Genomic DNA, 27,428 nt, shown 5'->3' on the forward strand with positions numbered 1-27,428 from the left:
ACAAGCATCCTTCGAGGATAGGACTAACATTTCCTCTTTCCCTTCTCTTCATCGTTTTTCCTCCTTTGCCTGCCTCCTTTCTTTGTCCCCCATGTCTTCTCTCGCCTCTCAGTCCCAGAGTTCACCGACCAGCCCAGTCAGCTGAAGGGCTACTCCATCCACACTCGGCTCTCTAAAGGTCCTCGAGGTTTCGGCTTCAACATAGTTGGAGGAAGTCGACCCCGAGAGTTTCTGCAGGTGTACAGCGTCACACCTGGAGGACCGCCTGCTCTCAACACAGGTACTGATCACAGTACAGTTTACCTTCAGTTATGTCACAAACCTGAATCTGTTACATGGTTTTGGATCCAGGTTTCTGAAATCCAGGTAAAATGTGTTCAAATGTAAAAGCAGGACGTTTCAAAACCCAAATCACAATCTGGACTCTCATAATCACATAAAAAGCATCATAAAGTGGGAGTTGTTGTCGTGGGTCAGGTGGTCAGAGGAGAGAGGTTGAGATTCTCTCTCTGTGGAGGATTACGGTGCTGTTGATTAAGAAAAATAAAGAGCTGAGTACTAATCTCATGATCTACAACTAATCCACACACGTGCGCTCTCACACACAGTTTAATCTGACCCACGTACCCACGCCTCCTCCCTGTGGGTTGGTTCACATGCTCTGAGATCAGCGTGGAATCAGGAATGAAACAGAGCTACGGAAAAAACAAGCTTAAGACCTGTTCACGTGTTGTGGTTTTCATTTTAAATAGATGAAACTTTGTCACCCAGAATGAGAAGACACAAAACATTAAATCTCATTTACACTTGTAGTCCTCTCGGTTCACACCTGGATTTTGTACCTGTGCCTGTTCACCTTACTGCTCACTGAAAGGCGAGAGAACGTAAAACATCAATATTCTCACTCAAATGATGGATTATGCTTGTTGTGGACAGACAGAGATGCTTCAGGAAGTCAAACTGAGTGTAAAAATGTGTGCTTCATGTCTTTGGATTCTAACTGTAAACTAATTTCTTTGGTAATCACAGATTTCAGCTGCAGCAGCTGCACATATGCACTCCTGCATGTCCTGTTAGACATTAAGACTCTAACCAGTAGATTTTGCTTCCTCGAAGCGGACATCCTGGTCTACATCAACGACACCTGTGTGCTGGGTCGCTCTCACAAAGAAGTGGTGGAGATGCTGAAGTCGGTACCGATGGGTCAAAGCGTGGATGTGGTGCTGAGGAGAGGATACCCGATGCTTTATAACCCCGACGGCTGTCCCAAACAGAGCCTGGAGACGGTACAGCCCTAAATTTACTTTAATTACTTAAGGGCATAAAACTGTTTAAATATCAGTTATTTTAGTGTGATTTTTTTTAACTTTTTTCCCATAGAGAGGGTGAAACATTTCAGTGCTTTCAAGTTAAAAGATTCCCCATGACTCCTCTTCTGCCTGCTGTGGGAAACTTTAAGGCCTGTGTAAGAGATCAATGACTTCACAGCCAGTAAAAACAGGCATAAAATACAAGAAATAGCTGCCTTTTAGCACACACTAACATTTCCTCTTTATACAAACAAGCAGAGACAAAATTAAGCAGAGCCGAGATAAAAACAATGAGTTATCGTGTCTTGTTCTTGTTTTGCAAATGCAGACAGCCAATCTTTAATAATTGGGGATGAGAAGACTTGCACAGCCATTTAAAAGTGAGCCGTGCAAATATTTAGACCCTTAAATCAGTGGTTCATCTGTGAGGTGGGCTCCACTCGTGGGACATACACTACCAGGGGAAAAGTGTCTAACCTCATATCCGACCTTTCAGCAGCCGCAGACCCCCAGCGAGTCCGGCAACCTGAGCCGAGGCCTGACGCACCTCACCTACAGCCGCACTCTGGACGCCAACGGCAGCACGCCAGGTCAGAGCAACCGTGGAAACCACATGGTTTACATTTACAGTCCTCTACTCTCATCACAGCTGTGTGATACAAATTTAATTTAGAAACATTAATAATTTATTTTAATTCACTGCATAATAATGTGGCACATTAACAAATAATAAAGGATTGTAAAAACACAACGATTATTTTGTAATTTTACTAATTTCTGCTATTTGTAGCCAGGGAGGATGATGTAATGAGCTGCCGGCTCAGGGGTCCCAGCGGGGGTATTTAACATTTCTTGTTGGAAAGCCGATCAAAGGCCTCCAAAGGCAGAACAAAAGCGCGAGAGTTTACAATGAAAAGTCTCTACAAAGTGAGAAAGTTATCAAAATAAAATAAACAAAACACAATGGCTTATCCTGCTGTGGGACCCGTCGCCGTGTCTGCGTGGAGGGTCCCATTGTCTCGCTCTCTGAACTTATTTATAGCTCATGTAAAAGAACACATCACATCAGAGTTGAACCTAAGAACTTTGCTTTTCTCTGACAGCTGTTAAAAATAAAACACAAATTAACAGATTCATCTTCTTCTCTCTATAATCCAGGCCTGGCACAAACCCCGCCCTCTTATGCCACTCAGCCAATGACAAATGGACTCACGGGCCCACCCACCCCCACGTCTTCTGATACCCCACTGGGTCCACCACACCCAGCGGAGAGGACGCTTACCAATCACAGTGACTCTGATGGCGGCCTATCCAATGCAGGAACTCGAAGGTCAGTGAGGGCATCAGCAGTACCTCACACATCGTGGTGCTTCCCGGATTCTTTTTGTGAAAACGAACCTCAAAGGTTCTTCTGTCCTTTGGGAAAAATCCTGCGCAGCTTTAGCAGTGATCTCAGAAGTAATGGTGCTCAGCCTGTTCCACTCTGCTCTTCCTCACAGGTCTTCTCTGATTCGCTACAACAGCAACACTCTTCCCGCCCTCTCTTCCACTTCCCTTCTCCAACATCAGAGCTCCAAGTTCTCAGAGAGTGACCTGTCCACATCCACGCTCCCCATATCCTCCTCCACGCTCCCCATCACTTCTTCATCCTCACACACTCTTACCAAACTTGCGCTCTCTCAGCCCGAGACGGGCCTCCTCCAAAACTCCACCAGCTCCAGCAGCACAAACAACACCCCCTCCTCTTCTACACCTCCTGGTCCGCCTGTGCATCGCCCACTGATGCCTCAGACCTCCCTCGCTCTGACCCCACCCAGAGACATCCCACCCTGTGGCTTTAACGGGTGCCCGGCCAATCACCAAGCACCCTCCACAGCATCCAGAGGAAACCCGGGATTGGTGCTCCCCCTTGGAGCCGGGTCCCCGGGGACAGCCCACGGCGGGGAGCTCGTGCCGGTGGCTCTCAGCCGCAGTGAGAGCGGGGGACTGGGGTTCAGTGTGACAGCAGGAGGAAATGGGGGTCAACAGGCAGTAGTCAGGCGGGTTTGGGATCGGAGGCAGTGCCTGTCGCTGCAGTCAGGAGACATTATAGTGAAGATCAATGGAGCAGACGTCCAAAGCTTCAGCTTCTCCCAGGTAAAAGATTTTCATGGCTTTATCACCTCGCTCGACCTTGATATTCTGACTGACGTTAGCTCAGCAGTGAACAGTTGGTCTTTGGGAAGAGGGAAGCTCTCATGGGTGCTCATGGGAGTTTTGTGGATATTTCTCCGTATATCCTAGAGGTGTTTTATTTCTGTGTGTCAAGGAAAGAGAGATGGTCCTGTTTAACCTAAAAAAGAAATCCTCATCACAGTAGTTTACCTGCCTAAGCCCTCCTTGTTACTACTGACAGACATAGCCATTGGTTAATGAAAACTAACCGATGTCTAATGTGACGTGATGAGTGAGGAACAGATCTGACACTAAAGAAGTTCCATCAGAAGTAATAAACACGAGTTTGTTTCCTTCCTCAGGTGCAGAGAGTGCTGCAGGAACACACCAAGCAGGGAGAGGTTGTACTTCTGGTCTACAGAGGAGGTAGATACGCCCGTTACCCCAACCCTGATTCACTGATGACTGTGACTGTTAATAACACCAATGCAAATCTAAGTATGTCGGGCTCAGGCTGCAGGATGTCTTCGTCTCATCAGCCAATGATTGTGTCATAAATGTTTATGCATTTTGACACTGGTTATATTTGGTGCAAACTAATCAATGTTATTGAACAGCATAGGTTATCCAGCAATTCCTAGAATGTAAATAAGCATGCAGAAATGGCCAATAATGTGTTTTCATTTTGAATGCCTTCACATCGGGAGGCTTAGACTTAATTTCTATTGTCACTGTTGTTTGTCTATTGTTTGGTTAACTTTAACTGGTTAACTGGTTTGATTAACTGCTTAACTTTAGATCATATCTATATGACATAATGAGAACTTAAGGGCTTACTCTTTCCTCCGTCAGCTCCCGTATCCTCCCCAGTCGTCACCCCCAACATCTACAAACGCCTCATCATCCCGCACGGAATGACCGGCCCTTCCTCCTCCCACCCCAACACTTCAGCCGACATGCCTTCCCCGTCCACGGGTGCCTTGGTGGGGGGTATTCCCCCACTCAGCCAGGCTGGCTTGGCCCTTGAGAGTCCCCAGGAGGGGCAACTACCAGCAGCAGGGAACCACCAAGGTAAAAGCATCCAAGAGTAGTAGTGAGGTGTGCTGCTAAGTGAGTGGCGACTGTGCCAGTAGCTGTTTTTGTTGGTGTATAAGTGACATGATTTCCCAGTTCTGCCTCAGAAACAGCTCCTGCAGAGGAAAATAATAAATGCATTTATTATTTAACAGAAAATTGGAAAACAAAAGGCAGATATTTCAGCACATTTCTACACTTCTACATATTTCTACTTAACTATGATGGGCTGTGTAAATATTTAAGTAAAATACTTTTTGTTGTAAAGCGAGAAAGCCAGAAAGAGGCAAAGGAAAATCATTTATTAAGGGAATCATTTAACAAATCTTGTGCTTTCCAAGCAAATCCAAAATGCCAGGTTTCTTTAGAATGATCATTTTTAGATGATGTGGGTCCCGTTGCACCCACAGTGTCGCCTAATTCTTAGCTATAAGCATCTTGAGATGACAGATGTTGTGACTGAATACAAATAAAGCTGAACTGAATCCTTAGGTGCCCCTCCTGCCCAGACGCCTAACGGACCTCCAGCCTCGGCCCTCATCCAGAGCACTAGCTTCCTGGACTCAGTTCCTGTGACGCTGACCTTAGAGCCACGTGACTTGTTGGGCGTGGAGGAGAGTGCCGGCGGACCTCCTGCACTCAGAGAGGGCGGACTAGGAGCCGTTCCTAAGGATGGAAGAGGAGGAGGAGTAAAGTCAGTGGATGTGGAGCTGAGGAGGCGACAAGGAGAAGGCTTTGGATTTGTTATCGCCTCTCAGGAAGTGAGTGGAGGTGAGTGGCAAAGAGTCCTCCGTATGTCCAGCTTCTGTCGGCGTCACCGCCTGTTATATGATTGAGTTTTGTATTTTAGGTCATCTTTTGAGGTTATATTTAGGTCCTGGAGTTTTCAGTTTGTTTTTACCTCCCCTGTGCTCCCTGTTTCCTCGTATCCAGGCTTAGTCTTTGTGTTAGGTCTTTTTCTGTGTCATTACTTTGTACTGTATTTTGGTGCTGTCTCTTGTGCCATGTATTTAGCTTTATTTCCCATTTGTCTCATTAGTTTGATTTTGTTCACCTGTGCCTTGTTTCCCCCAGCTGTGTTCTCTCTCCCTAATGACATCATGCCTCTATTTAAACCCTCAGTCTGCTTGTGTTGCTTGTTAACCTCCCCTTTGGGCCCCTGGTCTGTGTTTAGTATCGTAGATTATTTTCCTCACTTTATCCGTCCTAGTTTGACATTCCTGTGTGTGACGCACAAAGAAGTACAACAGAAACAGGATTCAAGAAGAATATACCTGAAACGGACAATAGAAAAACAACTGCTTCAAATTATCATTAAGCAAATGTTGTTTAGATGGTCTAGTGGTTAAATTGTGGCGATATTATTCTTCCAGCAAAAAGAAAATTTGACTGTTCATCCAAAACAAGAAGAGAAAGCAAACAAGTTATTTCCATTGATCACTAAATGGCGACAAATCAAACTGTTAGAAAAAGCAATTAGTGGAGAGAGCTATTGGACTTGAAAGGGACTTTCATTTGGTAATATATGTGATGCATAAGTAAGAAACACAACCTCTCTACTTAGCCCGAGGGGAAGTGGGTAATTTAAAAGTAAAGGAATTCAGTGGGCTGGATCACAGAGTTGGAAATGTTACCCACTGACACTTGAAATGGGTTAAAAATAAAACCTATTGAAATCCTTCAATCTCTCTGAAGATATAGGATGAAAAAAATAAATAAATAAATGATGGAAACTTGAAAATTGTTTTTCAAGCCTACTGTTCACCAGCGATCCAGAGTTCAAGTTCATATTCAAATAAACAAACATCTGATTTTGGAGGGAAGGGCAAGACTTTTTATACTGGTACATTTTTGGTTTCTGTTTGAACAAGCTTTGGTGCATGCAGATAAAATTTATCTGTATTGGTTAAAAAGGACCAGAGGAGAAACAGGAAGTTTTGAACCGGATATCCATTATGTTCCTTCTGTACATTCTGGCTACAATAGAAGCTGAGAAAAATGGCTTCGTCAGCCTCAGGCCAGAGTTACCTTACTGATGTTTATACGTGTCTGCTGTGATTTTAAGGCACCCAGCTGCAATAAAATAAAGGTTACTTGTAATAATTACAAAACAAGAGCACTTAGCTTATAAGTAACTATAACCCTGGGCACTAGATTTGCATATCACAGTTTAGTTTGGGTTAATAAGCAACTCGTTTCACATGTAAACAAGCCGCGGGTGTACAGGGAGGAGTTAAAGCTTTCAGATAAAAGCAGCACAGTAATACATAAATGCAGTCCAAGATTCCCTCCTCCTGAAACTGTGGTGGAGCTGACACAAAAAGCAGCAGAAGCTGGACACAGTACAGTAGCTGTGCAAAAGCACTGAGGGATTTTCCACAGCTGGGTTTGTGGCGACTCTCTGGTTGATTTCAGCTGCACCTGAGCTTCTCTGGTCGGCATTCAGCTGGAAGGAACAGAGAACTGAGCGACAATGATACACAGCACTCCACTGCACCTCCTCCTTTGGAAATATAACAATCATCTCCACTGTTAGCATTCCTTCCCCTCCACATGAGTAATTTCCCTCCCACCGCTATCTGCTCTGCATAAGCCCCGCCCCCTCTGACTGTCCCTCTATCACTCACTGCAGCTCAGCTCACTCAGTCCAGCTCCTGCTTTTAGAGCCGCAACCTGCTTCACGCAGACAGCACAGAGAGACAGAAGGACAAACAGTGAGGACAGAGAAACAAGGACAGAGCATTGTTGAGGTCTCGGCTCGGTTCAGGTCTGAATTATCCATCATGTTGGAGCGACTGCAGTCAGCTCTGAAAACTGTCAAGGACTCCAAATGTAAGTTTAGTTTGGATTTTTAAGCTTTCTTCTAAATTCAAGGCTGACTTGGTTTCTGGGAGGTCCGTCCATCATCGTGTCTGTGCCTGAGCCGTATTGATTTAGAGTCCTGCTGTGTGTGGGTCAAAGGTACTCCTGAATTTGTACGTGCACTGCTGTGGAACAAGTTTTCACAGCCTGCTCCTCTTGTGCTTTGTTCCCTAGTAAAGTTTTTTTTAAGAGGGTTTTTTGTCATCTGACTACAGGCTCTAACCAGATCGCCTGTGAACCATTTATTGTTGGGGTGAGGTTGCATAAGAAGAATCATTTCAGAAACTAGAAGTTGTTGCCTTTCAACACTGTTATCTTAAATGAGTTTTGTCCTGGGTTTGCATAATAATGGAAAAACCTACATAAAGCAGTACATTTGAACCCTAACCAACACTAGCTTATTAAGAAAATAAATGAATCTGCAACTTAAATGTTTTCTTTCTCATCTAAAGAGCCACATGCTGCTTCTTTATGTTTGATGATTCTCATCTAATGTGAGATTCTTCAAAGCTTCCAGTTGATACTAAAAAGTAATATCAGATTAGATACTGAGGAGTCCACTGATTCATGTTTGTCCACCACACAAAAGGGAAAGTGAAGTTTTGTGAAAATACAGTTGCAGTGGCAGCAATAACTGTTTCTGTTTCTGGGTGTCAGTGGCATCAGAGTCCACAGTGTACGGGACAAAATAACAGGCTTTTACTTACTGCAGCATCTGGAAGAAACACTTGAATGTAGTCAGAGCTGGTAACATGTTTCTCTCCAGCTACTATGAATCTGTTTCCTCCCTTGCTCCCTCTTTAATCTAAATCCTTCTCCCTTTTATTCCTGTCTCCTTGTTCTCCTCCTCAATCTGTATCAGCTCTCAGGAATGTCTGAAATAGTTTCACCTCATTGAAACTATGTGCCGTTATTGTGTGTGTGTGTGTGTGTGTGTGTGTGTGTGTGTGTGTGTGTGTGTGTGTGTGTGTGTGTGTGGACCAGTTTGAGTTTAGACCTTTGTGAGGTGTCTGGTCCTCACTGTGGCTCAGACTGTATGATGTGGTTTTTACTGTATGTTCCCACATCATCAGTAATGCAAACATGCACAGGGCTGAAGGATGAGCTTGGTAGCAAATTTCAATTTTTAATTAAATAGTTCTTTAATTTTTGTTACCTTTGCTGTTTTCTGACAATATTAAAACAATGTGTGCGCCTGTGTGTAAGTTATGTAATATTAAATCTTCATGACATAACCCTTTGAAATTCATTCAGAGCTTAGCTTCATCTGCCGGCCTGTTTGTGTCCAGATGTGCTGTCTATTTCCAGCTGTGGTTCACTGTTAAAGGAGTCCCAAAATTAACACGAGAATATATATGTAGCCCGTATTAATCCTTATAGTTCAACTATTCCTCTCATTTTCCATCTCTGTGTTTTTAATTATGAATGATAGTTAAATAAAAGATTATTTATAATATCCTGGATCATTCTGATATCAAAAAGAAGTCATGTTGTACGGAGGTTTGAGAAAATGTAAACACTTTTCTAATGAATTTCTGGTCTCAGTTGCTAATTTCAAGCCCCACTGAAAAGAAACAACATTGAGTTGTAAATTATAATTCCATTTAAAGTCAAAGGGACAAATAAATATATTTTCACCATGAGCGTGCAGCATCCCTGGGTTTTTCAGTCACATGTGACCCCTTGTTTGGCTTCAGCATCCAAAGATGGTAATAGCAGAATCAGTCAGCAGCAAGAGGGCCTCATTAACCCTTTGTATCATATTTGATAGATGAGTTTCTGAGACCTCTATCGCATCAACATGATCAATACTTGCCATAATTTCAAAATGTTATCGACCAAACTCTTTTTTTTTTTTTTTGTCTAAAATGAACATTTTTGCTAATAAAAAGTTGCCAAAAACTGCCAATGTATCAAATGTCAAATCATAAACATGATATAGCAAAAAAAAAAAAAAGTGAATTTTGTTATAAGGGTTAATAATCATCCCAGTTCCAAAAAAATCTAAATTTTCTGGCTATTTCTTGATGGGTTGGGTTTTACAGGGTTAACCAATGGCTGACATCACTGTGGCCAGATCCATCTTTGGCTGGAAACAACCACCAAATAGCCAAAAGGACCAAAAATGATACATAGTGATGAGCATTACGTGTCCTTATTTAAAAACTGACCCGTTGTTATACATGCTGACTTCTTTCCTGTCCCATTCCAGTCACACTATGAACAGCAAAGCTCCCATGATTCCCAGAGGAATGCCGTGACTCAAAGAATTTCTGAAAAAACGTCAGCCTGTGCTCCCGAGGCGGTCGTGTGTCGAGTGTGAATGCGTCTGTTCGTGCTTTAGCATTCGGAATAGGAGATGTTAAACTTTCTATTAATAGCAGCTTTAATCCATAATTCAGCAGAATTATGAGCTGGGCTGTGTGTGTTTGACAAACTGGAGCGCAGGTGACTTCAGGCTTATTGGACTATGAAATTGGACAGACACACACATTTGTCTTTCAGCACTTGTGAGGACTTCCTGTACATGATGCATTAATGTGCTTCTTACCCTGAACCTGAACTCTCACCTGTGCTCTAGCAGTCTTCTGAAGCTCTCCCAAGGTGAGCTACAGACTCAACGTCCTCGCAACGAGAAACATCCTCATGTATTTAACCATTCACCCGTAAAAGTCCCACAGCATAAAACTCCAAATATTAATACTCAGACATCATCTGCTTATTGCGCTGCTGACAAAATCTGTTTATTAGCATAACTCTGACTTTCTAAACACATAGAATTCAGTTATGTCGTGCTGCAGTGACGCGTGCTGGTATTACTTGGTTACATGTGGTCATATTTGAGTATTTATATTAAATTAGAGGCTATAGTCTGTATATAAATGGGAAGCATCAATAAAATCACTGCAAACATTCTGCTATGACACTGCTATAATCTGTCATAAAAGTGATGACAAACATATTTGAACCTCAGGACTCTGTGTGAGGCTGAGTTTACTGAAACTGTGTGAACTGATGTGTGTAAAAGTACAGATTATAATTTGCCACTTCATGGTTCAGGCTCATGACCCATGGCGACTAGTGGGAGAAGCATGACTTTAGTTATTGGATTCAATATGATTGGAATAAAGTGTAATAATAGGTGCTCCTGCTGTTCATGTGGTAACTACCTGACTTTGAGGATGCTCCGACAGCCCCTCCTGCAGATGGGGGGCCCCATGTTGCTCTTTAGGGCTGGACCTGTAGGCTGGCTTTATATATGTGCAGGTGAGCCTTCTGAAGCCAGTCGGAGGTGGGACTAAATCAGTGAGCAGGGCAATGATAATGCTGACAAAAAAACAATAATTGGTTGTGGCGCACATAAAGTGACTCCAGCACCTTCTGGGTGCCTCGTAGGTGAGGATATTTGGCACGTCCTACTGGGAGGAGACCCCGGGGTAGATGGAGGACATCCTGAAGAAATTACATCTCTCAGCTGGCTCGGGAACGCCTTGGGAAATTTTCCGTACTATATTTTATGTTTTGAGACTTCAAACTGCAATATTGTGAGGACTGATTCTTAAATAACGCTTTTCTACTGAAGCAGTCTAAGTGCTTTATACAACGTGCATCATTCACCCATTTATAGAAGCACTATCGAACATTTACACAATGAACACATCAGAGTCCCTCGGTCACCCCGGGATTGAACCACCAACCTTCCAATTAGTGGATTACCTGTTCTACCTCATGAGCTACAGACATGTGAACTGTAGATATAGATGGATATGAAATTGTGGAACATATTGAATATAGAAAACTCAGCAGATACAAAATGAATTTAGGTTTTTGTTTTTTCCAAGAGCTCTTTGTGTGCTTCCCCAACATGTAACTGTGTCTCCTGGGGTTGTTTTTCACTCCTAAGGCTGGTTTAGAGCCAGAGCCTAATCTGAAATACAATTATTCATGTTTCAACAGTCAGAGCAGCGTCTCTTATCCGGGGGGAAAAGTTCCAGTGTCGCAGGTCTAGAATCAGGAGCCACTTACTTGCAGGATTATGAATACCAAATAAGACTTTATAAGTCCCACACACAAATAAACTGGGCTTGAGTAAAAATTAATTTAAAGCAGCAGTGTGCAGAAAACTACTGAGTTTTTTTCTCTTTTTTTTTCATTTATAAAATGCCAGCTGGTGATAACAAAACATCAAATGACAGGAAAATGTGATGAGTGTCATGAAGCTAGCTGTTATGTGTTGATGTTGATATGTTAACATGGCCTCTAGCCTTTTAGAGAGAAGGCAGAGCGGACTTGTTTGCGACTCTGCACCAGCAGAAAAGCACCTGGGTTCATGTGGGCAGACAGGAGGTATGTGTGATGTTTGAGGAATGTGGAAGAGGTCTTATGATGAGGATTTATTCTGTGTGCAGGCACAGGAGGGTCTTTTGGCAGCATAACAACGTCAGTAAATCATTTTTGGTATTATATTCAAACCCCAAACAACCAAACAGCATCTTTTCTGAGCCATACACAGAAAACTGCATCAGAGTTTACCACAAGGACAGTAAATAAACAAAAACACGATGAGCCGCCTGACCAAAGAGTCTGGATCGTGGTGCTGGTTGTGGTGAAAATCATGAATGTTTAGTTACTTTGAGATATCAAGCTGAATTTTTCCTCAACAGGTTAATATTTTATTGGTTTTCTTTGTGCAGCACATCTGGAGTCAGAACTGTGGTTGGAGAAAGTGATCTAGCAAATGTTCTCATACATGATTCATGGAGTCAGACCCAGAGAGGCCTCACACGGAAGGAGAAGGAAATGTCCAGAAGTACATATCAGGACATATGAAATAGTTGTATGTTTGAGCAGAAAAAACGGCTGAATAGAAGTTTGATTTATGGATTTTTGGCACAATTTTTAAAGTTTTTTTATAGTCAATAATTTAAGTTCTTTAACTTGTAGTTTCGGTCCCACACTTTACCCCCACCCTACATCGAAAACAAGAGACTTGTGTGAAACTGTTGACGTGATGTGTCAAGCTGAAAAGGAGGTTGGTCTTTACTTAGTCTCTACTTTGTTTTTACGGCAAAACTTTACCAGAGCCTAAAAAATACATTGTTCAGTGGACCAAGAGGGAACACGGGGCACTGTCATTAGGAGACACACAGGACTTTATCCTCTGGGATGGGGGGGGGGCTATGATTTGTAGAGGACACAGTTTTTGTATCTGTAAACCACCACGGTTGGTTTTACATCAGACAATTAAGATGTGAGTGCAGACGTGTGAGTTTCAGCTTTATTTCAAGGGTTTTAGAAAAACCTTTGCATGAACTTTTTGGGAATATTTGGATATTTTTATGCACATCCCCAAATTTTTAGAGGCTTAAAAGTAAACAAGTTAAAATGATTTTGAATGTTTTTAATACTTGAATGAAAACAAGACCAAATGCTGCATTTTTACAGGTTTTTACTGCCGTCACCTTCAGTTGCTGCTTGTGGGTCTCTCTGCCTTCTGTTTTCTATTTAATAACTGAAAAGCTGCCCTGTTGGGTTGAGATCAGCTGACTGGCTGTTAATTCCATTTCTTCACCTTGAGAAACTCTTGGGCTGCTTTTACTGTCTGCAGCTGCTGTTATTGGGTCATTGAAGGATCTGTCCTAATCTGAGCAGAGCGTATAACCATATACACTTCATAATTCATGACTGCTATCAGCAGTCACGTGATTAATGAACACCAGTGACCCAGTTCCACCAGTGACAATGACACGCCCCGAGAGTGTTCTTGACATGGTTAGATGTTGTAAAATAGTTTTTCTGAACAATGGAAAGAATTCTGTGATCATGCACTTCAGGCCAGTCCATTCATTGATTTTACCAGACTGTTGATTTTTTACTTGCTCTCTCTCTTCTTTACAGTGAAAAGCTCTATAATACAAATTCAGCACTTTGAGTAAATTTCTGATGTCTGCTTCATTTGTAATCAAGTAACAAAGAAGCGGGCCTGACCATGAAACTGCTTTGTCCTCTGAAAATGTGAGACTGTGTATAGAAACTATGGTCTCATAGTACCTGTGAGACCAGGCTGCTATCGTCCAGTAAGAAGCAACTGGATATGCATGAAGGCAAAGGCAGGGAGACAGATGTGTGCACAGAAATACAAAAGACACAAAGATTTGTAGTGACTGTTTATCAGTTTTGGGTTTTTCTCATCGCTCTCTGCCTGCAGCTGTCAGCCTGGATATTATCACACTTCTCCTCCTCTGCTTCACTGAAGCATATTTCTCTCTCTGTAGCCTCGCGGTGCCTCCTCCACTGACTGAACACAGTGATCTCAGCACTTTCTTATCAGCTCACACGCTCGCATTCACCCTCCTACACCGTGTGTTTAAACAGCATTAAATACACACTCTTTTGCCTCTTTGATATTTTAAAGCTTCTTAAAGTGACTTTAAAGGAGCAGGTGGGATTTTTGTCCTGCTTCAGTCCATTCTCTGTGAATCCTGTTCACATCGCAGTCCTGCCGAGTGCAGGCCAGTTTATTTGTTCAGGCTGTGTCTGAGCTGCAGGTCGACGGCAGCACGAAAAATTCTCATGCAGGTTTTCTCACGTCGGGGCAGCCTCTGTAATTAACTTTCAGCTTCATTTGAAGTAGTACGTTAATCCGCCAGAGTCAGTGATAAAAGCCAGCTGCATTTTTAATATTTTCAATATATATTTTTATACCAGATTATATCCTGTCCATTCATAGTGTGCACTGAACCAGCCAACAGGTGATTTAGAAATATTATGTGTATAAAAGTTCATTTCAGCTCATAATTTTTCAACTTTATAAATTTATGCTCTACATAGGAACCCTTTTGTTCATTTTTGTACCTTTTTACAACTGTATTTTATTTCTCTATGACTGCTTTTTGTTGCTTTTTGGTCATCTTTGCCCATATTGCATATCTTTGTGCTCATTTCTTATTGTTGCCGTTATCATTTTTTAATCTCCTTTTAGTCATTTTGTGTCACTTGCTCATTTTACAAGTGGTTGCGCCCATTTTTTTGCTATTTTTATGGCTGTTTTGTGCATCATAAGTCAGTCAATATGCAGTGTTTTTGTTCTACATACCCCTAACAGCTACTGTCTTTGTTAAACTGGGTCATGTGAGCAGGTTACTGTAATCAGGTGAGCTCTCTGGCCTTCAGTCACTTCCTGTTTGATCTCCTAGACTTTACAACCTGAAACTCTGCACACAGTCAGGAGTTGGGACTCGGTGGTGGTTTCAGGGTCATCGGTTTGTGTATTTGCTGGTCATGTGACCACGCAGTCTGTTCAACCGGAAACGTTTTTTTCTTTTTCGTTTGTCTTCCATTTTCTTTGTTCTCAGCGATTCAATGATTAGTGTCTCTGAGCTAGAAAATCTTTCTCAGAATTTCCCCCCATGGTCCTCCCTCCCAGAGATTTCAACACTGGCTTGGATCAATGTGTGTGTGGTGTGTGTGTGTGTGTGTGTGTGTGTGTGTGTGTGTGTCTTTGTGAGGACTGTCCTCACTTTAAAACAGACATTTAAAAGGATTTTTAAGGTTTTAGATTTGGTTTCGAGCTTCAGCTTTAGTTTATGTGCACTTAGTATGCGTGTTACGATAGAAATAATACAAAGGCATAATTCTGTATGTGATACCACACTATGGGGACTTGAACAGGTAAATAATTTAATGCTACATCTTTGGTTTAAGGTTAGCTTAACTTCTGACCAGTGTGAATCTCCAGAAATGACTTTAAACACTACATTGGTGAACTTGGCTGTTACAAAAACAAACTCCTACAAATGTTTTTCCCTCAGTTTAGTGATTAAAAAGGAAAAAAGTTCAGAGCAGGATCGAGCTGAGATTAACTGGTTCTAAACAAGATTTAGTATTGGTGCAAAGTCCACCAGTGATTAATGAACGTGCTCAGATAGGCGCACCTCAGAGTGCCTCCACTGTGACAAATTTAAATATATATTTATATTTGATAGTAGGGATGGGAGCACTGGCTATTGTAGGAAACCGGTACCCAGTAGTCCAGGTCCTATCGATCCTGCTTATTGGTTCCTGCACTCGCACTACAATTAGCTGATGTCAGTTCGCGTGCCAGAGGAGGAAAATAGTGACACAGTCTGGAGTGTGGATGTGGACATTTATTTTTATTGCACAAAAGGACGAGATAAATGGTAAAGTGTAAAACTGCATCCAGGACAGAAACAACCGCATTATGCTGCTAACACAACTTCGATGCAAGCATCTGCCGAGACAGCTTTATATTCTACAAAGAGAAAGATCTTAGAGACGTGTGTGTCCTCATTAGGGACTTGTGTTGGTGTGGGGTTGTAGCCTCAGGTTTATATTTTTAAATGGTGATAATGAGACATTGTGCTTCAGCCATATTACAGAGTAACATGAAAGTAACGAGTGTAATGAGAACTTTTTCCCGGGAGTAAATAACTGCATCATTTTTAAGAAAAGTGTTCTGTGTAATATGCGTAATAATGATTTTTTTGAGTAACAACTCCAACACTGATCATAACAAAGAGGTGAAATAACACGCACAAACATTTGACTACAGCATGCAATTAATTTGCATGAATATTATTTCTTTTTTGCTGCTTGGTGGTGGCTCAACCCAATGAGAATCGATAAGGAATCAAGTCGATAAATGATATTGATAATGGAATCAGAATCACTATATTCTTATCAATTCCCTTCCCTATTTGGTAGCATGGCTCGACTATGGCTTCCTGCGCTGACATGGAAATGCATGACGCAGGGAGAGCACGCTATCCTGCCCTTCCATGTACATATGTGAAAACCCCAGAGGCAAGGAGCGCAGAAGCACAGCACACAGAACAGGCGTCAGTAACGACACGACATGGATTCATTCAGAAAAGGCCATAGCAGGAGTGCCTGGGGTGGAGGTGGGTTGCAGAGCGGATTGCACATGTGCAGCAACTTTACAAAGGTTAAAGCAACTCAAAGAGTACTTTCTTTAGGAAATTTGTGTCAAAGGTTTTCAGTTTGATTCAGTTTTCTGTTTAGAAATAGTGCACGTTGTACTGTGCTGTGGTTTCCCTCCTCCCCACTAACACTGCTACTGCCTGCATCACTTTCTCTTCATGCTAGAAATGGGAACTAAAGTTGCCAGAGTCTCAGTCTTTATATGTCTTGGCAGGTGGGCAGGGCTACTTTAATCAGGTGCACCATTAGTCTTAGTTTTGAGGACAAAATTACAATTACAGGCAAGTGTACATTATACTCAAACGTTGCTCTGTCCAACCTCACCAACACGTTTCTGTGACAGTGTTTAGGCATCGATCCTGCCCTCACAGGACGCCTTTGGGTGTCATACAGGAGTGAAAACCAGATCACTGCTGTGTGCGAGTCTTTGTTTCTTTGTTTCTACTCTGTGCTGATAGACAACAGTCATGTGACCACCACAGGTCATACCAACACCCTGCAGTTGGTGTTAATGTGGTTTGACTGTGGGTCTTTCTGCTCCTTTATTTAGCTGCACCAGCTGGTAGTTCAGCCAAGCAGAGTGAACAGGCCTCAATTATTAAAAGTGAAGCACATGTATTATTACACAGCAGCGAGGAGAGAATACACAGCGTCGGCTAAAGTCCCACAGTTCTGAGTAAATCCTGTCCTAATCGTTAATTGTACTTTTTGGAAAAATATTTGGCAGGTTTCAGTGTTCTTATTTGTCATTTCAACTCAGCAGTCTGTACCAAAAATATCATGATTTGTCCAGGTGATGTCTGACCATGTGACCTCTTTCTCTCCTTTCTCCAGCCCCATCGCTGATGTCTCACCGGTTCGTGACGGTGCGTCGTGGCAGCCCGGCGGCTCGCAGCGGGCAGATCCAGCCCGGAGACCAGCTGGAGGCGGTGGAGGGTCGGCCGGTCGCAGGTCTACAGCACCGAGACCTGGCCCAGATCCTGAGAAGAGCTGGGAACACACTGAGGCTGAGCATCACTCCTCGACACCGTATGAAAAAACACAGATACACTAAAAACACTTATACCTACAGTAAGGCCAGTAACTGTAAATAAGCCTTTTAGCTTCCTTTGCTTCACTTTTAAGCCAGCTTTCTTCTGATTGGTTACCTGAAGTAAACAAAGCAACTGAGCAGCAGGCGGGGCTTCTGTGCAGCTGGTTCTGGTTTCTTCCTGTTAAAAGGGAGTTTTTCCTTCCCACTGTCGCCAAATGCTAGCTCAAAGACGGTTGTGTGATGGGGTTTCTTTATAATAATATAGGGTCTGTAGCTTACAATATAAAGCACCTTGAGGGGACCAGTGTTGTGAAATGGCACTGCATAAAGAAACTGAACTCTAATTACTGCTAAGCCTGTGAAAGTGGAGCTTGGACATCAAATACTTTACAGAGAGCTCTAAAGTTAGACACAAGGACATCACAGTATTATAGCTTATACTTGTATGGCTGCTACACTAGCCATGTCTCTCCAGTCAGACACTAAAATATTTTCCTTAGAATAATATTGCTTCAGCCTTTAATATCTCTGCCTCTCCCTCTGTGACAGCTGAGGCTCCTCCTGAATTGAATAAGCAGTTACGAAAGTGGATGGATGATGAAATATTTTTCCTAAACTGCTTAAATTAACAGATTTTGTACTGAAAGATAACACTTATCTTTCACGTCTTGATTGCCTAATTCTTAAATCTACTGTGATGGTAAATAGAGTCATCTCATCTCCCTTCTCATTGTCTTTTTCACTTCTTCCAGATTCCTCTTCCCTGACCGAAGCCGCAGATCTGGACATAGATGGTCGGATGATAAAAGGACCCAGAGGGAGGTCAAAGGTCGGTTTAACTTTTGTTTTGTTGTAATATTACTTTGATCGGCGACTGTCATCTTAAGCCTTCTTCACGCATGAATTGCAGCCCTGAATTTGTCTTGACATGTGGTGCATGTGAGTGCACAGATGACCAGGTGTAGGTGTTCCACTTTCTGCACATCCTACCGAGGACAGGATGTGCAGGAAGCACCACCTAAATCAGAAAGTGTTTCCAGCTGTGCAAAAGTGTCTGAAGCAGACCGCTTCCTGCTGTGTGCTACATTTACATCTAAATTGTCTGAAGTTTACACTGGAAGACAGCTGTACTGTGGGACTGTCATTAAAGAGGCAGTACTGTTTAGTATCTGCAGTATTGTCTGTCTGTGTCCAGCAGGAGGAGTCAAAGTTCTACAGCGTGGACCTGGAGCGAGGTCCTACGGGTTTCGGTTTTTCTCTGAGGGGTGGCAGTGAATACAACATGGGACTGTATGTACTCGGGCTGATGGACGGGGGGCCAGCCCAGCGCAGCAACAAGATACAGGTACATGTGTACTCGTACTATTTAAATACACATACAGGTGCAAAATGCAAAATCCTGCTCATCATTTTAGATTTAGGTTCAGGCTGAGGTGTCAGTCATTAGCTGTTTCACAACAAAAGTCTTAGTGAGGAGACTGAATTCTTGTTTTTATTGTGAAAGAGGTGCAGGAAGTCTTATTGGGTTTTTTTTTCTTATTTATTTTAACAATAATCTAACCTACTGACTAAAACCCTTCATTAATACTTTAATGCAGGTGAATCTATATGAGAGGAAAATCAAATCTGTACACCTTAAACATTAATGTGAACAGACGATCACAGGCATCCATTAAAAACATTTGGACATATTTCAGCGTCCTGATGAAACGAATGCGATGAGAAGTCTTTTACTGACTCGGTAGAATAAACTCTGACAGTGAAACCATGAGTCTGATCCAGGACTTTCTCAGAGTTTCCGTCAACTGTTCGATTAGTAGATGACGCCTTCTACCTGCTGAGCTGCAGGAGAGAAGCCTCCCCAGTGTTACTGCGTTTGTGCTGTGCGGAGATTCAGAGATGCTCTATTAAATCTACTGATGATTCGTCTGCAGAAACGCTCTCTGTGATCTGTCATATCTGGTACTGTTAAAACACACGACACCGCTGAGCCAAAACACTGACCTCCAGGGGAAGTGAACATCGTTGGGTGTCAGGTAGGGACAGTCCAAGTCTGCAGGGGTGAGGACTCACCTCAGACTTGTTTAGAGAACAAGTCTGACAAACTTCTGGGGACTTAAAGGATCTGCTGCTGATATATAAGGAAGTCCAGTCCCACTGGGAAGCTTGGAAGTCTGTAGAGTCCAATTCTTGGCTGGTTCAAGGTGATGCCAGATTTGTGGAGAAAAAGTGGAGACTTGGTGTGATTGATGCTGGATCGGGTCTGAACGTGTTTCCTATATGAGCTGAGCTTTGGGCACAGTGAAACAGCAGGAAATGCAGCGGAGACGTTTCCACTCAGACAAACATCACTCAGGATCTCCGTCAAGTCGTTCTTTGTGATATTAAACCTTCTGAAATATTCAGAGCTTCACTTTGTGCCTGCAGCTCTGAGACTCTGATCATCAAACATTCAACATCGCAGCTGCTCGCATCGTTCTGCTTCCTTTTTTGTTGTTCCACAAAAAAAAGAACTTCACAAAATGCTCTGCAGCAAATGTAGCGCCCCCCAGAGGCCGAAATAGCCAACCTTTCTGAACAGTTTAAATCCTGATGTCTCAAACCACCTGAATGTGTCATGTTTGTGCAGCGTCTGTCAACTGCAAGTTGAACGTTTTTAAATGACACTGAGCTGAATTATGAACTGGATAATAAACAAAAGTGAATTAAAGTAAATATCTAAATAGTTTAAGCAGCTTTAGCACTTTAGATCTAAGAAGTAAAATATTGGACTGAAATATGGACTGAAAATAATAATAATCTGATCTGTAATTGTCTCTCTGATGTCTTGCAGCTGAATGTAGTTTTCAATACTGTCAGCATCCTCAACAATCTACACAAAGACCTTTTCATTTCTGATGATTGCACATGCCCCTGCAGAGGATGTTTGTCGGTGCCTGAAATAACATATACTCAGTTTTATGCTTTATGCACTTTCCTCCTGATGGTAAACAAGGTGTCACCGTGTGTTGCAGGTGTCCGACCAGCTGGTGGAGATAAATGGAGACAGTACAGCAGGAATGACTCACAGTCAGGCCGTTGAGCAGATCAGAAGAGGAGGACATCGAATCCACCTCGTCCTCAAGAAGGGAAACGGATACGTGCCCGACTACGGTGAGACTTCACAGGACGGACTGTTACACATGACACAGCTGAGAGAAAACTGGGAGACATTCTCTCTGCTAAGACTTCAGTTTCAAGTTCTTCTTGATCCTCTCTGAATTCTTTGATCTTTTATATCTTTTAATCAAAATGGCACACGGTGGCCCTGCGACAGACTGGCGACCTGTCCAGGGTGTACCCCGCCTCTCGCCCTATGACAGCTGGGATAGGCTCCAGCGCCCCCCGCGACCCTGAAAAGGATAAGCGGAAGCGAATGGATGGATGGATGGCACACGGTGAAGTTTGACCCCAAAGCATAGGAGGATCACTGAGTCACTCTGGGCGTGTGTCCAGGGGCACTCTGTCTCATTATCCATCTACAGCTTACAATCAGCAAGATTAATAATAATCCTGCTGACAAATACACAGATAAACCAGCAGCACTGAAAACTGCCTGGACTCTTTACTGACTCACTTGCTCTGTTAAGACAAGAGACTGAGGAAATAGCCGGGAAAGCTCTAACTTTGACAGCCTGCCCACAGCAGCTGAAAACTAACTTGTTCCAGGAGAGTTTGCATTTTCTGACCTCATAAGGTCGGAATTTGTGCAGAAAATCGCTTTTGTGTCTCTAGCAGCAGGGTTGCCAACAAATCGCTACAGACCTTCAAACTTCATGTGGCCTTCCGAGTAGCTCAAGATCAGTGCATAGAGAGCTTCCACGAATGGGTTTCTATGGTCGAGCAGCTGCATCCAAGGCTTACCGAGTGCAATGCAAAGGGCTGGATGCATTGGTGTAAAGCACGCTGCCACTGGACTCTAGCGCATGGAGACATGTTCTCTGGAGTGATGAGTCACGCTTTTCCTACTGGCCTGCTGATGGATGAGTCAGGGTTTGGTGGTTGCCAGGGCAACGGCACTTGTCTGACTGCACTGTGGCAAGTGTAAAGTTTGGTGGAAACTCTTCTCATAGCTCAAAGAAACAGTAAAGCTTTAAAATAATAAGGTCAGTGAATTTGGAAGCAATCTGTGTAATTCCTAAAAGCTCAGGCATCTGATTGCTCTCAGCACTCAGCTTCAGAGCGTTTTTTCTTTTTAGGCTCTGCATGATGTCATCAAAAAATAGAATACCCATCCTAATATGGTCATCTCAGCTACAGAAGCCCCTCCCATCAGGTTTCATAAAAGGGGAGGAGTTAAAAAGTTTGTTTCAGGCAACTTGAATAGCCCAGCCCACTATAAGATAAATAAGGATTATTTTGAATTGAGAGTTATGCAAAGCTACTCTATTAGAGTTCAAAAATATAAATATTGAGATGGAAATAAGAAGATGTTCATGAATACTCTGTTGAAGAGGCTTTTGTAAAGTACTCCCTCATCACTGACCTTTGACCTGCTTCCACGGCTCTTTCACTGTTTGACTTAACTTTCTTTGACTCTCTTTTCCTCTCCTTCCTCTTGTTTTTCCTCCTCCTCCTCCTCCTCCTCAGTGGAGCTCTCCAGCCTGTCTCTCTGTATGACCAACTCTAAACAGGGGGAACCCTGCTTCTACGTGATTGGACGCACTGAAAACACGCGGTTGGTAACTCCGTGTTTTCCCATCTGCTTTCATTTTCTTCACTTTCACTTCATCAATCCTTCATCTTCACTGATCATCAGCTGCAGTCTGCAGCATTATAGTCACATGTGAATAGCCATCAGATTACTGTACTGAGTATTTTAAGTGTTATTATTTGCATGTAAAGCGCCACACGTATAGGTCCAGTACCTGATAGTGAGTAACCTGACAGTTTTATGTTGTTTCTGTTTAAAGGTACATTACCACCATCTTCTGGTGGTAGTAACATATTACAGCCAACCAGGACCCGGTAAAAACCCTGACTGGCTTTAAGGTGTAGTTGTTAAAATATTTCTTACATGCAGAAAATCCCCAGTGTGACACGGAGAAGTGACACAGACTGAACTTTAGACTTTAGTGCCATCGTGTTGGTCATTTACACCCAGATTCAGAGGGGTGCCAAGTTAGCAGCTAATGTTAGCAAGCAGATTTAGATACCTAATCACTGCTGATTAAGACATTTGAAAAAATTATTGAATTTCTGTGACCAGAACTGGAGCAAAAACTTCATGGACACCTCACAGCAGGCCTTATTATGCTGTTGATTTCATTAAAAGGCATCAACACCACAAACACAAATGAGGCTTCCAGTTCAGTGGCTCATGATGGGAGAGGTGAGGCCCAGCAATCATTCGTTGGTTACACGAGCACACCTGTCCACCAAAGTAGCCACGCCCCTAACTTTAATAATTCAAAAAGAGCAAGTTTCAAAACAATTCGACTACTTTGCATTAGAGAAACTGCAGATTTGGCACCTCAGCTTCATTTTTCAGCACTGATGTTTGCATATTTGTAGCAATAGAGAATGTGTATTCTAATATAATAGAGATATAAACCTTCAAAAGTGCCAACATCTGAAATGTTTCTATTGTCATATCTTGGCTACGTGATCATGAATTTCTGATTGAACCTCCTGCTTCATTTGTCCTGGTTGGTTTTGGTTCAGAGTCTGAACACAAAGCTTCAGACTTTCATATTAGACCCTGATTTTAAAAAAAAGATTGGAAACATCAGCAGGGCTGGCAACAGCAGAGGTGCCCGTTGGTCACTTTGGTGATTTATTTTTTGACAGGAGAAAAACCTACTTTTAAAAAAATAAACAAAAGGAATAACCACAATAATTACTTGCAGATATTCAGATAATTATATTCTGTCTCTGTTTGTCCATAAGGCCCTGAGGAAGGAGCCCTCTCCCCCTCCTCCTCTTCACAGACCGAGGAGCTGGATGTGGATACGATAACCATGACAACTGCCTCTCTTAGCCAGGAAATGAGACGAGGAAGTGGTGCGGGAGAAGGAGAGAGGAGGAGGAGAGAGAGAGAAACCAAAAGAAGAACAGGAGGATTAGGATTAGGGCCTCCTGCTCTGGACCTGGACATAGTGGAGGAGGAAGCACGGGTGCTGGAGAGGAGATGGCAAGAGGAGGAGCAAAGGGAGGAGAGGAAGAGAAGAAGTCAGACTGTCAGGCAGATGAAGCAGGATGACCTCAAGGAGCAGGGGAGGAGGAGCAGGAGCTTACCTAGGAGTGATGCCCACCTCAGGGACTCACCTCTGTCAGAGGAGTCCAGAAGAGGAGGGGGAGAGCGGGAGAGGAGAGAGGAGAGAAACAGCAGCACCAACCGCCGTGCAAAGCATGCTGGGAACTCGGCTGCATCTCAGAAGGCAGCGTTCTCCTTCCTCATGCCGCTGGACGATGACAGCAGTGACAGACATCTTTCCGACAGCGAATCAACATCCAGTTTTTCGGAGATGCACCTATCAGCAGCAAGCATCGCCACTGCTGGCTCGAGGGAGGAGTCTGATTGGAGGAGAGCTGAGTTGCCGTTGCAAGATGGAAACGGCCCGGGCCCTTGGCTGAAGCCGAGCACGCAGAGACTGACGCAGGTGCTGACGAGCAGTCAGATCCGTGGGCGGGGACTAGCGGGTGGGCTCTCTCTCTGATTGGCCAGCTGTGAGGGCATTCTCCTCTTTTATTTGCTGATTTTTTTTTTTTATTGGCTACTTATCAAGGGCTTTTTTGATTGGCCTGCTGGAGAAGACACACCTCCGTCTGTGTCCAACTGGATGACCACAGAAAACTCTGTTTGTAATTGGCTGGTGGGTGACATAACAGCTACACAGACCTGCCGAACCAACACCTTTAATATTACCCATCATGCCTCAGTACATCCTGAGACCTGTATCATAAAGCTATATCGGGCCGCCATCGCCTGTCAGACAATTTCAACCCTCCACTTATTTTATCTTCCTCTCGGGATTCTGTTTTATTTCGACTTGATTCGAGTAACATCCTAATACGGGTTAGGGTTAGATTACAGCGATTGAAACATTCACCAAATCACCCGAGCTGCCTGTGGACAGCTGAACTCTTTGTGATACAGGCTCCTGGTCTGCAGACCTGATGTGACGTTTCCGTGTGAAACATCACGTCTGCGTTTCATGGCTTCATCACGATCATCTTCACTCGCATCCTTCCAACTTCAAAATGGTATGCAAACAACATCCGAACCGAACAACGGCGCTGTTTCGTGATTCTCTCTGTGTAATCTGAGCATGTGAATATTACTGGAATGATTTTTTTATTTTTATAAACGTGTAACAAAATTATTATTATAACGATATTAGAGATTAAATAGATCCAGAGATGATTTGATTTGCCTGCTTGCTTGTAAAAATGAAAGGAAAATAACCTGATGATGTAACAGAGCCATACACACGCACACACACATACAGATGTCAGGTCCAGCTGTGGTCCTGTCGGCTGTCGAGGAACATAACATCACCATGGCAACATGGCCTGTCTCTATAGCGACAGCCGCGGAGGAGCAGGACGACCTGCAGCTTTGGATCATAACAAGTGCCTCGTTTTGTTTCAGCCTTCGTCCTGCAGACTGTCACTTTGCAGAAGCTGCAGGCAGAGACGCACGCCGTCACTTCCTGCAACACGTCAAACAACGGCAAGACCTTTCAGACACCAAAATATCCCATCATGCAACAGCCAATACTGAGTTTAATGCTTTTTATAATTGAGACATACTTGAGCTAAGAATCAGTTTGTGTGCCACAAAAACAAAACGACCCCTCATGTTATCTGAATGTGTCTTCGCCTTAACTCCAGAGGTCCCAAAATTAGGGCGGCAACTAATTATTTTCACTACCGAGTAATCTTCATTGATTTTTTTTCCCCTATAAGATGTCAGAAAATAGTCAAAAGATTGTGCTGTAACTTGTCCAACCCATAAATGCATCTTCAGAGGCCTTTTATGGGTTTTCTTGTTGAAAGATCTTTAATTTACATCAAGTGAATCAAAGGAAATCATTAAATCCTGACTTCTTTTCTTCAGGCTTCAGAAAATCTGGCATTTTACCAACTAATTAAATTTATCGATTGATTTTGTAGCTCTGTTTAAAACAACAGGAACAAAATTTACACAGACCTCATCTGTAATCTATAAAATCTCAAAGTTAAATTAAATATAAATGGGTATATCAGATATCTGCACCCTTAAGACATTTGTTAAGAGTGTAGAAATAGTTCTGTCATTTTATAGACAAATCAATGAGAAGCAACAGTACAGCCCTGTGTTTGCCATTTGGACTGAGGGTTAGTGTGCACTACAGAGATGTAAATAATATTAAATTAACAGATAAAACCAAAACACTGATTAATGTCCACAGGATAATGTGCAGAAGTTCAAGTTGAATAGTGCAAACAATCACGCACACGTCTCCGCTGAATCGAAATAGCAGAAGAAACAGTGTCTAGATTTTTCTTTTTGTTGTTCACGTAGCAGGTTTTTTAAGCCACATTTAAAATGTTTATTTTAAAGAGTTATTCACGCGAGAGTACTTTATTTAAACAACTAATAACGCTAACAACATGGTAAGGCTCCTTTTAAGGAGGACCTATTCTGCCTTCCCTGAGGTCTCGTAACAAACCAAAGTATTAAACATGTCGAAGTAAAACATGAAAGCCAAAAATTTTTTAGAAATTAGTAAAATTATTTATAACAAATATTTTGTTTCTATTTTCACAATAAAATTGGCCAATCACAAGGAAGTGGCTGTACAAAGGAACAGTGTAAGATCGGTAAAAGAAAACTACAAATCATGCTACGCTACGTTAGCTGAGTCCCCGAATAAAGACCAGGAGCTGGAAATGAGCAGAATAGGTCTCCTTTCAGAATCACACCGAAGAAATGTAAAGTTTTTAAAATAAAAGATTATATGATGTAAAAATAATAAAATGGTCACTGCTCTCTGCGGACAAACTGCAGAACAGTGTTTTCACACCTTATTTGTTGTCATTTATGGGCTGATGTACAGTACGTGCTGATGCTGATGTGTCAGATTAACTTAATGTTTTCAGTTTGTGCATCAAAACTCATCCAAAGACTGTTTATGAGATGAAGAAGCTTCACTCTGTAACAAAGCTGTAAAACGGCTCATTTTAGACCAATGAATGAAAACTATTTGTTGTCCAGACCCGAAGATGAAGGTTTTTTTTGTAAATGTCAAACTTTGGACTGTTGAAACGATATTTTAAAAATATAACCGTGAGCCAAGGAAAGTTAACCCTCTGTAAAACCTCAAAATCCCATCCTTTCGTGACCCTCGGGACCAAAAATGGTCCCGCCCCAAAAAGTGCTCTAAAATGTTATATATCAATATTTTTTTCCACTTTAAATTAGTCAATCTTTTAAAACTACTTCTGCTTAAAATATCCATATCAAGTTTTAATTATATTTTCATTGTTTTAACCCTTTAAATACCAGTTTGTGTACATGAGCGCCCTGTTTTTAACAGAAAAAAAAATTAAAAAATTAATATTTTCCATAAAATACATTTGAAGTAATATTTGATTGTTATTATAATTAGGCCTTTAGATGGGCCAAAGATTGGCACCAACATTCATTTTGATCCATTATTATTTTTTGTGCAGGAGCACATTTTTAAAAATCCATCCTTTCGTGACCCTCGGGACCAAAAATGGTCCCGCCAAAAAAAGTGCTCTAAAATGTTATATATCAATATTTTTTTCCTCTTTAATTCATTTTCATAGACAAAACTATTAATCCAAAGCATTTTTCAGCAGGTTGTTAATCAACAATAAAAACAGCCGTTAGCTGGATGAGCTTCTTTTTGACAGAGTGAAACTTCATCCTCCTCCAGCTGCTTGTGTTTCAGGACAGTTAAACTTGATGTCAGATCAATATTTGAGCTGATCAGGGTCACAGCTTTATAGAGGGAAAGGGAATATGACGCTTGCGGAAAAAA

At 42.4% G+C, this 27,428-nt stretch overlaps 1 protein-coding gene across 4 annotated transcripts in view; it reads left to right on the forward strand.

Moving 5' to 3' along the window:
* Window positions 1-26,746, forward strand: part of LOC146551255 (membrane-associated guanylate kinase, WW and PDZ domain-containing protein 3-like) — a 62,857-nt gene extending 36,111 nt beyond the window's left edge. For 2 of the 4 annotated variants that reach the window (XM_085259213.1, XM_085259214.1), the window contains exons 9-21: window positions 113-280; window positions 1,117-1,286; window positions 1,807-1,900; window positions 2,469-2,640; window positions 2,810-3,446; window positions 3,827-3,890; window positions 4,317-4,535; window positions 5,031-5,309; window positions 17,196-17,390; window positions 18,147-18,223; window positions 18,590-18,739; window positions 20,409-20,547; window positions 23,323-26,746. In XM_085259213.1, the coding sequence (XP_085115339.1) occupies window positions 113-280; window positions 1,117-1,286; window positions 1,807-1,900; window positions 2,469-2,640; window positions 2,810-3,446; window positions 3,827-3,890; window positions 4,317-4,535; window positions 5,031-5,309; window positions 17,196-17,390; window positions 18,147-18,223; window positions 18,590-18,739; window positions 20,409-20,547; window positions 23,323-24,092 (3,134 nt within the window). In that variant the 3' untranslated portion in view covers window positions 24,093-26,746. The remainder of the gene's footprint in view (window positions 1-112; window positions 281-1,116; window positions 1,287-1,806; window positions 1,901-2,468; window positions 2,641-2,809; window positions 3,447-3,826; window positions 3,891-4,316; window positions 4,536-5,030; window positions 5,310-17,195; window positions 17,391-18,146; window positions 18,224-18,589; window positions 18,740-20,408; window positions 20,548-23,322) is intronic. The other 2 variants (XM_085259215.1, XM_085259216.1) reach the window with 2 other exon arrangements.
* Window positions 26,747-27,428: the final 682 nt, after the last annotated feature.

This window comes from Mchenga conophoros, linkage group LG20, assembly GCF_057382185.1.
Source record: "Mchenga conophoros isolate Kocher_MC1m ecotype Shallow Benthic linkage group LG20, M_conophoros_male_GT1.1, whole genome shotgun sequence".
In the NCBI taxonomy this organism is placed as follows: Eukaryota; Metazoa; Chordata; class Actinopteri; order Cichliformes; family Cichlidae; genus Mchenga; species Mchenga conophoros.